General features: G+C 42.0%; 1 protein-coding gene across 1 annotated transcript in view; it reads right to left on the reverse strand.

Moving 5' to 3' along the window:
• The window catches only part of Sec63 (SEC63 homolog, protein translocation regulator), a 74,407-nt gene extending 63,918 nt beyond the window's left edge, over positions 1 to 10,489 (reverse strand). The window contains exon 1 of the mRNA XM_042685889.1: positions 10,236 to 10,489. Within this exon, the coding sequence (XP_042541823.1) occupies positions 10,236 to 10,359 (124 nt within the window). The 5' untranslated portion in view covers positions 10,360 to 10,489. The remainder of the gene's footprint in view (positions 1 to 10,235) is intronic.
• Positions 10,490 to 11,061: the final 572 nt, after the last annotated feature.

Genomic DNA, 11,061 nt, shown 5'->3' on the forward strand with positions numbered 1-11,061 from the left:
TTAGTTTAGGTTTGAGGATACACAATGATTAAATATGTAATTTTGCCACATCAAGAGCTTTAAGTATAAAGATGGAGCTACAAAAGAGCAGAGTTTTTGAATGTTCCTGAAGTTAAATGGAATAAGTTCAAATTAGTGTTATAACTTTAGGATGTTTAATATAATCTCCACAGTAACCACAAGGAAAGTAACTAGAGATACAAAAAGATTACAAAGAGAAATGAGAAGAAACTTGAACATTTCACTACCAAAAAATAAAAACTGAACACAAAATGACAGTAATGCAAGAAATGAATTAAGTATTCCAACAACAAAAAAAAACAGAAATTGATAGGATAAAACATGATCCAACAATAGGCGAGTTAAAACAGACTCATTTTAGACCCTGAGACAAAAGGTTGACAGTAAAAAGATGGGAAACAATACTGCAGGGGTGGCTATATTAACATCAGAAAAAACAGACTTCAAACCAAAAGAGGTTATAAAAAATCTGATGCAGCCAGGCACCAGTGGCTCATGCTTGTAATCCTAGCTACTCAGGAAGCTGAGATCTAAGGATCACCGTTCAAAGCCAGCCCGGGCAGGAAAGTCCATGAGACTCTTATCTGCAATAAATCTGCTCAACTGGCAGCCTTGAGCTGAAGAGCTGAGGGACAGTGCCCAGGCCCAGGCTCAGGAGGCTGAGATCTGAGGATTAAGGTTCAAAGTCAGCCCAGGCAGACAAATGTGGGAAACTCTTAGCTCCAATTAACCAGAAAAAAAGCTGGAACTTGAGGTATAGCTCAAGTCATAGGTCTCCTACCTTGAGCAAAAAAGTCAAAAGACAAAGAAAGATATTTTGTATTAGGGGCTGGGAAGGTGGCTCAGTGGTAGAGTGTGGCCTCACATGCATGAGGCCCTGGGTTCCATTCCTCAGCACCACATAAGTGGTGCTGTGGCTCAAATGGTAGAGCTCTATCCTTGAGCTGAGGAGCTGAGGGACAGTGCCCAGGCCCAGAGTTCAAGAAGCCCCACGACTTACCAAAAAAAAAAAAAAAAAGACTGATAACTTGCTGTTTAATCCTTTTGATTGCTTTTTTTTTTTTATTGTAAAGATACTATACAGAGGGTTACAGTTACATGAGTGAGGTAATGAGTACACTTCCTCTTGAACATTGTTACCCCCTCCATTGTTTTCCCCCTACCATCCCCTCCCTCCCTCCCCCGAGGTTTTTTTTTTTTTAATTGTGATTAATTACATAATTTCAAAGTCACAAGTTCATTCTTGATTGCTTTTTTATTAATAAGTTTTTTTATTGTGAAAATACTGTACAGAGGGATTACAATTCATGAGCAAGGTAATGAGTACATTTCTTATCAAGCATTGTTGCCTCCTCCTTTGTTTCCCCTTACTATCCCTGCCCTTCCATTGTAAAGTTTGTTTTTCGACATAAATCTTGTACATCTCATTGCTGCAATGGGTCCACCTGTATCCCTATTTAAACAATTTGTTTTTTCCCTGCCCCTCCCCAAACCATACCAACATCAAATACAGTGAAAACAGGAATTATACCGTAGAGGAGGGACATACAAAGCAACAAAGAAATCATCTTATAAATATGTAATTTGATTGCTTTTGAGCCACAGTGCCACTTTCAGTTTTCTAGTGGTTAATTGGAGATAAGAGTCTCATGGAGTTTCCTGCCCAGACTGGCTAGGAACCTCGATCCTTAGATCTCAACTTCTTGAGTAGCTAGGATTACAGGTATAAGCCACCAGTGCCTGCCTATAGAAACACTCCATAACAAGAACATCTATCTACAATGTTCTTCAAGTGCACATGTGACATTTTCCAGGAAATTCACTGTGTAACACAAATTAAGTCTCAAAAGGATTTAGATACCTGGGGCTGGGAAGATGGCTCAGTGGTAGAATCCTTGCCTTACATGCATGAGGCCCTGGGTTCGATTCCTCAGCACCACATAAGCAGAAAAAGCTGGAAGTGGTGCTATGGTTCAAAGTGGTAGAGTGCTAGCCTTGAGCTGAAGAGCTGAGGGACAGTGCCCAGGCCCAGAGTTCAGGCCCCATGACCGACAAAAAAAAAAGAATTTAGATACCATAAAAAGTATCTTTTTTTCCAACTTTAATGGGATGACATTGGAAATTAATAACAGGTGAAACACAAAATTGTGGATATTAACATAATGAACAGAGGAAATAGAAAGTTTTTAGAGATTAAGGAAAATAAAAACACAATATACCAAAACTTATGGCGTGCGCATGCGCGCACGCACGCACGCACACGCACACATGCACACACACACACTGCTGAGGGGAAAAGTCATAGTTTCATATACAGTAAACTCATAACTATAGGAAGATAAGTGAAGTACATACATTGAAATGTTTAATGGCCCTTCAGTAATATTGGTAATGGAATTACAGCAACTTTTGTTTATTTTTTTGTGCTTTTCTGCATTGGGTACCTACAGCTTTGAAAAAAAAGTTACATATACTTAAAAATCTGATCCAAGGTCTTGGAATTGGTGTAGTGGTAGTGCTTGCCTAGTATGCATTAAGCCCTGGACTCAATTCCTCAGTACCACATATACAGAAAAAGCCAGAAGTGGTACTGTAGTTCAAGTGGTAGAGTGCTTAGCCTGAGCAAAAGAAACTCAGGGACAGTGACCAGGTCCTGAGTTCAAGCCCCAGCACTGGCAAAATATATATATATGATCCAAGGTACCTGTGGTTCCCACCTATAATCCTAGCTTCTCAGGAGGCTGGGATCTGGGAATTGCAGTTTGAAGTCAGCTTGAGCAGGAAAGTCCATGAGACTTAATAAACTACCAAAAAGCTGGAAGTTGGAGCTCTGGCTCAAATGGTAGAGTGCTAGTTTTGAGCATGGACAGTGTTGGAGCCCCAAGACTGGCTCACACACTTGCACACATGCATGCATACACACACACACACACACACACACACACAATCTGATCCATAACCTAGAAGCAACATCCAGCAAAAAGATGAAGCTCTAGGAATTTCTGCAGTGTATGTACTTTTCCAAGCATATTTATATGCACTTCCTTCTTTGCTACTTACAACTACTGCTTGGTTACTTAAAACAGATTATTATTACTACCCCTAGAAAAAGAGGCTCAAAGTTCAGAGTAACTAAATAAGGACTAGACTAGAGGCCAGGTGCTGATTGCTCATGCCTGTAATCCTACCTATTCAGGAGGCTGAGATCTAAGGATCACGGTTCAAAGCCAGCCGGGGCAGGGGAGGAAAGTCCATGAGACTCTTATCTCTAATAAACCACCAGAAAACTGGAAGTGGCCCTGTGACTCAAGTGGTGAGGGCTAGCTTTGAACAGAGCTGAGGGACAGTGCCCAGGCCCAGAGTTCAAGCCCCACGACTGACCAAAAAAATAAAAAAGGACTAGGCTAGAACTTAGAACATCTTCATAGGATTTTCTTACATTGTATATGCACGCGCATGCGTGTGTTCTTTATGGTTATTTTTTCTTGAGGTTTTTTCCCTTTGGTTTATTCCCTGTGGTCTCTGTTTTTTATTTTGGTACCTTCTGTCTTGTATATAAGTTTATCTAATTTGGGGAAGGAAAGGGGAATCACAGAAAGGGACAAAGGGTGAACCAAAGGTAACAGCTCACTAGACACTATATTGGAAATGAACTTCACAACTCAGGGTGAGGGAGATGGGAGAGAGGGAAAGCAGGAGAAAATAAGAGGTAACACTGTTCAAAAAGAAATGTGTTGGGGGGAGGCTGGGAAGGGATGTGAAGGGTAAACAAAGGAGGAGGCTGCAATGCTTGATAAGAAATGTACTCATTATCTTGCCCATGTAATTGTAACCCCTCTGTACAGTATGTTCACAATAAAAATAAAAATTAAAAAAAAGAAATGTGTTCATTGCCTTACTTATGTAACCGTAATCCCTTTGTATATCACCTTTACGATTAAAAAATAAAAATAAAGTGAATGCCTACTCACGTCTGTCATGTAGAATAAATAGAATTTAAGTTTCATAATCCTTTCAAACAATTAAAAATCAAATCTCTCAGTTAAGTACTAAATCAAAACAGTAGGAGCTAACCATATCTCTATGGGCCAACACTGTGCTGAACACCTCACATGTATCTCACTGTTGAAACCTCAAACTTCATAACACTGTGTCTAATTTGTAGAGTCCTATACTGAAACATAAAGACATTAAAATAACTTGCATAAAAACACAGTAAACTACAAAGCCAGGCTTCAAAAACAGGCAGTTTCAAAAAAAATAATAAGAAGATTAAGATCAAACAATAAACAAGGACTGAAAATATAATGGTTTATTAATCTTAATTCAAAAGATTATAATCATTAAGCTATGGAAAAAAGAAAATTATGCTTCTTTTGATTATTTGATATTTATAAGTAATTTGTTTATTTTTCTTACTAATATGAATCTAGTATAAGCAATGAGAACAATTTGAAATAACTCCTCCATTAGAAAATCAAAGTAACAATAAACAAACATACATTTACAAGTAACCTTCAGATTGAAATTATTATAATTATTAAGAAAAAGTTCATTTAAAAAGTACTAGACAAGAAAACGAACTTTATAAATTGGGGGTGGGAGGATTGGGTGGGGCGGGAAGGGAGGATGGGAAGGGATGGGAAGAGTAAACAAAGGAGGAGGCTACAATGCTTGATAAGAAATGTACTCACTATCTTGCCCATGTAATTGTAACCCCTCTGTACATAAAAAAATAAAAAAAATAAAAAAAAAAAACAATGAAAAAAAAAAAGTACTAGACAACGGGCTGGAAAGGTGGCTCAGTGGTAGAGCGCTTGCCTTGCATGCATGAGGCCCTGGGTTCGATTCCTCAGCACCCCATAAGAAAAAAGAAAAAAGCTGGAAGTGGCACTGTGGCTCAAGTGGTAGAGCGCTAGCCTAGAGCTGAAGAGCTGAGGTACAGTGCCCAAGCCCAGAGTTCAGGCCCCACAACCGGACCAAAAAAAAAAAGTACTGGACAAGCCAGGTGCCAGTGGCTCATGCCTGTAACCCTAGCTACTCAGGAGGCTGAGATCTGAGGATCTGGGTTCTAGGCTAGCCAGGACAGATAAATCTCCATGAGACTCTTATCTCCAATAAACCACTCAAAAAAGACAGAAGAGTGCTGTGGCTCAAGTGGCAGAGTGCTAGCCTTGAGCAGAGTGCTAGCCTTGAGCATAAAGAAGCTCAGGGACAGCACCCAAGCCCTGAGGACCAGCAAAAAAAAAAAGTACTAAACAAATATTGACAGTTGTCAGCAAGAAAGAATGAGTGGGCAGTCCACACAAAAGGTCCCAATGTAATATTGTAGACAGCATCAAAGCTGGGAGCTGATTAAGGTCACTACAATTATTTCAAAATATATCTAAGAGTAGCTAAATACATAAAGTTCCAATCACAGAACAGTAAATACTTTGAAAGCTATTGATAGATGACTATCATAATCTGGCTAAATCTATATTACTAAAGTTTGCTTTGACAAAAATATTTCACCTTCAACTATCAGAACTTTACATAATGGTTTTGCAGTAATAATCATTTTATAAATCAAAAAGGATAAGAATTAGTTTGGGTGTTTTGGTTTGGTTTTGCTTTACCAAAGGGTACATACCAAAACAAATATAATACCACCCAAAATGACAACTCCAGCAAAAAGACTATTCAAGGAAGTTCTCTTCCAAGTAAGATTTCTCTGTTGAGAACCATCTTTTAAATTACCAATACAAAGCTGGGCACCAGTGATTTATGCCCATAATCCCAGCTCCTAAGGAGGCTGAGATCTGAGGATTGCAGTTCAAAAGGAGTCCAGGTAAGAAAGTCTGTGAGACTTCTATCTCCAATAAACTACTCAAAAAATCTGAACTGTCACTGTGGTGGTACAGCACTAGCTGTGAGCAAAAGCAGCTCAGGGACAGTGCCCAGGCCCAGAGTTCAAGCCCTAGAATGGGAAAAACAAAAACAAAAACAGAAAATCAAAAAACAACAAGTAGGTACAGGTAGTTCATACTTGTAATCCTATTAATGATTTGAGGTCAGCTTGGGCAGAAAAGTCTACAAGACTGTTATCAAATTACCCAACAAAAATGCTGGATTGGAAGCACAGCTAAAGTACCAGTGCATCGGCCATAAGCAAGAAAATCATAAGCAAGAAAATCCAGCAAAAACATTGAATCCCTGAGTTAAATCCCATACCAGTACAAAAGTGTGTGTGTATCAATTCACAACACCCATACTAGAAAAATTAGATCAGAATATCTGAGGATGGAATGAATAAGCATGTTTAAAAGCTCCCAAGTGGTTTGAGGATGTAGCTCAGTGATAGAACACTATCATGTATAAAGTCCTGGGTTAATCCTTAGTCTGATTATTTGATTGATTAATTAAATTCCCAAACCATCTTAATGTGTCACCACAAGTAAGAATCACTGTGATAAGGAAATTTAAGCCTGCCATGCTTTGAGTTCTTAATATAGACCTTTTGTCCATAATTGAAAAGGTATTCAGTTAATTTGTAAGCAATCCTGAGAGTATGACAAATAAGACTCTTTAATAAAATGAGTGTGAATTGTGGTAAGTGTAACATACTAGTTTAACATAGTATAACATACTAGACAAAGTAAGTATAACATACTAGACAAAAATTAAAGCAAAAGAAGCCCATAACAGTATTTTAGATACCAGGGTAAAGTAAATAAACACATCAAACATGCCAATGACCAAGCTACTCCTGTTTTTTAAGCCCTAGATTTTACAACCTGTAAATGGAACTAATGTACTCAAGAACCCAATAATTAAAAAAAAAAAAAAAAAAACCAAACAAACAAAACCGAGGGTCCCAAACATTTCCTTTAACTAACACTTTTTAAAGCTAAATAAAATTACTTAAGTACAAGTGGAAGAATGTATAATTGTTAACAAAGCAAATCTTTTCATGATTTCACACAGAGGATATACCTGAAAAGTGAAGTCTGTCAGAAAAATCTGAAACTCATACTCATACCTACATTATTTTTTGGGGGGGGGAGGGGGTCCAGTTGTGGGGCCTGACCTCTGGGCCTGGGCACTGCCCCTCAGCTCTTCAGCTCAAGGCTAACGCTCTACCACTTGAGCCACAGCACCACTTCCGGCTTTTTTCTTTTTGCTTATGTGGTGCTGAGGAATCGAACCCAGGGCCTCAGGCATGCAAGACAAGCACTCTACCACTGAGCCACCTTCCCAGCCCATCATACCTACATTATTGTATCTGGCTACTTAATAGTTTTGCAGAAAAATTTATCTTCAAGAGGAAGTATTAAAATGTGTTGTTGAGTTATTCAAAAACAGTACTACAGGTCTACATTCTTTACTTTTAGAACCTCTATGGCAGATGTATTTCACAGTTTTTTAGATTTTACAAAGATAATGTAGTGTTTATTCCTAACATGCCACAGAAAGTCTAAAACATGACCAATTGCCAATAAATTACTATCCCAAAAGCAGAACTTCACAATTTTCTAAGTGAGATAAATAAAAATTATTAGTATCCTGAGAGTATAAATCATCAACTTATTTTGCTATAGACATGTGAAAAACTTTTTCAGAACTTTGGAAAACTTGTGATTGAAGATTTCTCTTTTGATATTCAAGACCTTACAATTGGGTTGAGATGGGGAGATTCACTATTATGAAAATATCCACGATAATTCTAAAGAAGCAACTTGTGGTAAGCACCCCCCCCCAAAAAAAAAAAAAAAAACAGTAATGCCCAACAATTTTCATAATGATTAGGAAAGAAAAACATTTAAATGTTCATCTTAATTTCCCTAATGGAATTTTGAACAACACCAAACAAATACATCTAGTTGTGGCAAGGTGAAACAGAACTAGACGTCCAGAAGGGGTAAATCTATACCATAGCTCACCTAACTTTCTAGCACGATGGAAACACAGGCTTTGATGCTAAGTAGACCAATGTTCTAATCAGGACTCTACCATACAGGAAAGTTACACCCTGCAAACCTCCAGTTTCTTCATTTGAACAACAGGATAGTGCCGGGTGCCAGTGGCTCACACCTGTTTTCCTAGCTACTCAGGAGGCTGAAATCTGAGGACAGCGGTTCAAAGCCAGCCCAGGCAAAGTCCATGAAACTCTTACCTTCAATAACCACTAGAAAACCGGAAGTGGCGCTGTGGCTCAAGTGGTGAGCGCTAGCTTTGAGCTGTAGAGCTGAGGGACAGCACCCAGGCCCAGAGTTCAAACCCCACAATAAAAGAAAAAAGAAAAACAAGGCAGTAACTACCCACCTCACTTCATTTGTAAGAGAATGAAATAAAGTAACATTGGAAGTTCATGACTTGCAAGTAGTGAATATTAATTTCCTCAACATAAACTACTAGCATTTCTTCATGTCTATTTACAGGAAAGCGGCACAAGTATGCCTTTCCTATATGTTACCAAACAAATTTTTGTAACATAAAATCCACCATGAAAAATGACTTTCATTTTTCAAAAAGCAAGTAAAAGTGATGGCAAGTTTTTAAAATCAAAGCAGCTTCTCAAATCAAAGCAGATTCCAATCAAATCTATCTACTTTCCAAATACCCTTTTGTTTTCTACATAACCAACTACACACACACACACACACACACACACACACACACACGAATGGGTGATAAACATATGCCGCCATAATGAAACCTGGACTCTTTACCTTGAGATACTAAAAGGCCTGCATTTGTTGAGAAACCATTTCGGAATTAAGCCTTTACACACAACCACTGTCCAAGAACCCACTCAAATTTAAATGTACTTAGAAAAATAAAGCACAGTAGTCCAAAATTCCAAATCCAGAAACTAGCCACTGATTAAGACTGATAGCTTTGGGTAGAATTTTGCATTCAAAGAATATTTAGACATTTATATTCGCTTATTGTGAAGTGTACAGAAAAAGTGGAATTCTTTGTTGCTCTTTATCTTACATTTATTTTAATACCATTATATAACTCAAGAATTTTACAAGACACTGAATTGTCTCAAAGCATAACAAGTTCTAAGTTGACTCAACGCTTCACTGTTAACTAGTTCTCCAAACTTCAGCACATAACTTAAACAACCTGGATCACCACCACACCCAATTTAAACTGGTTAGGCAACTAGGCAGCTCTCTTGTGCAATAGAAAGCTTTTCCTAAATGTTGTTATACTAAAAACCAACTAGTTATTGTTAACACTATCATAAAAAAAAAATCCTTTAGGCACTTGCAGTTCTGCCTCAGCTTCAAAAGCATCACTCACCATATGTCTTTGTCGACTGCAACAAATGGGATCTAACATCATCCAAACACAAAATATCTTGAAAAAGAATGTATTAGTCTGTGTTCTAATTCGATGTTTAACGCGAAAAATAATCAGAACTCCATTCAAATGGACCAGCTACCTCACAACTACCTTCAAGATGAATGAGACAAGAGTTGAGCCCTGGATGCTTGTACTTTTTCCGTCATACACAGGAAACTCCAAAGGGAAGGAAAACAGAGAAATGCCTATTTCTGCGAAGAGGGATAACGGCACTGCTTCCAACCCCCACAGCGAGAGTGAACAAATGAAAAACGCGAGAGAGGAAGTGACGGGGGCTGGGGGGCGGCTGGTGAGCTCACTGGAGAGTCCTAACCGTGCCCCCCGGCTCCAGGGTGCCCCCAAACCGCGGTAACAGCAGCTACCCAGAGGGAAACCGGGGCTGTCACAGACGGAGAGGGGTCGCGGCGGGATGGGGGGGGCGGTTAAGAGTAGTGTCTGCCCGTTCGGTTTCCTCCTTGGCCAACTCTTCCCTCACGTCCCAGTTCCCACCCTCCCCACCCCATCCCACCCCATCCCACCCCATCCCGCTCCCTCCTGCGAGAACACCCCAGAAAGCCGAGGCAGACCAGACAAAGGGGCAGCGGGAGGCTGCGAGGGGCGGCCGGAACAATGCGAGGCTGCGAAGCAAAGCCCCGCCGAGGACAAGGCAAGGAGAAGGGGCGGTGCGGGGGGACCCGCTGCCCAGCCCGGGCCCCGCGGCGGCGGACGCCGGGACGGACGCGAGGCCCGACCGCGCGGGCGGTGTCACCCGGGACGCCGCCGGCAGGGCCGGGCCGGCGGGGCAGGCGGCAGCGGCGGGGCCCGGGGGGGCTTCCGCGGCCTGCGCCGGTCCCCAGGCGGCCGGCGGCCGCACTCACCGGCGTTCTGGTCTCGGGGCCAGAGGTAGTAAGTAGCTGGAATCACGATGAGCCCCACGAAGGAGGTGAGGAAGTAGAAGAAGGTGTTCCCGCTGTCATCGTACTGGAACTGCTGCCCCGCCATGGCTCCCCCTCCTCCTCCTTCTCCTCGCTCCCCTCGCCGCCGCCGCCACGACCCCGCTCCACGCTCCGGCTCCCAGCGCCCCGGCCCCGTGTGGCGTAGCTCGGACGCCGCCGCTCCTCTCCTCCCCGCCCCCACGCTACTCTCACAGACACGCCGCCGTTGCCGTCGCCAGCTCTCGCGAGAGGAGGTAGTGCCCGCCCCCTCTCGGTTCTTCCCGCCCCCGTCGGTACCCTACACGCTCTCTGAGGAAGACGTGGCGCGTGCTGCGAACGAACTCGGCGAGGTCCCGCCTCCGAGCTCCGCCCCTTGCTACAGCCCCGCCCCCGACCCCAATTGGGCTCTTCCACAGACCACGCCCCTACACCGGAGTCCCGCCCCCTTCCGCCCCTACTTCCTTCTCCCACCACCCTTTCTGGCGCTGAGTGGGATGATCGGCGAGCCTAGCTGTGGGAAGGCTTTCCGACCTGTGGGTGGGCATGAGCTGTTCGCTAGGTACAACGGGTGTCCAAGCTATTCGGAATGGAACGAGGATTCTCTCCAATCTCTACACTTCTTAGTTGTCCCACGTTCGGAGCCGCTCCTCCCGCATTTTGGAAACAAGTGTCATTTATATTTGGGGGGGCGGGAAGGGGGCGAGAAGATAGTTTTGTTTGCAAAAGTAATGTTTGGTGTTTAAAAGCTGCGAGCCGATGGGCTGGGAAG

This window comes from Dipodomys spectabilis, unplaced genomic scaffold, assembly GCF_019054845.1.
Source record: "Dipodomys spectabilis isolate Male_0828 unplaced genomic scaffold, ASM1905484v1 ptg000001l, whole genome shotgun sequence".
In the NCBI taxonomy this organism is placed as follows: Eukaryota; Metazoa; Chordata; class Mammalia; order Rodentia; family Heteromyidae; genus Dipodomys; species Dipodomys spectabilis.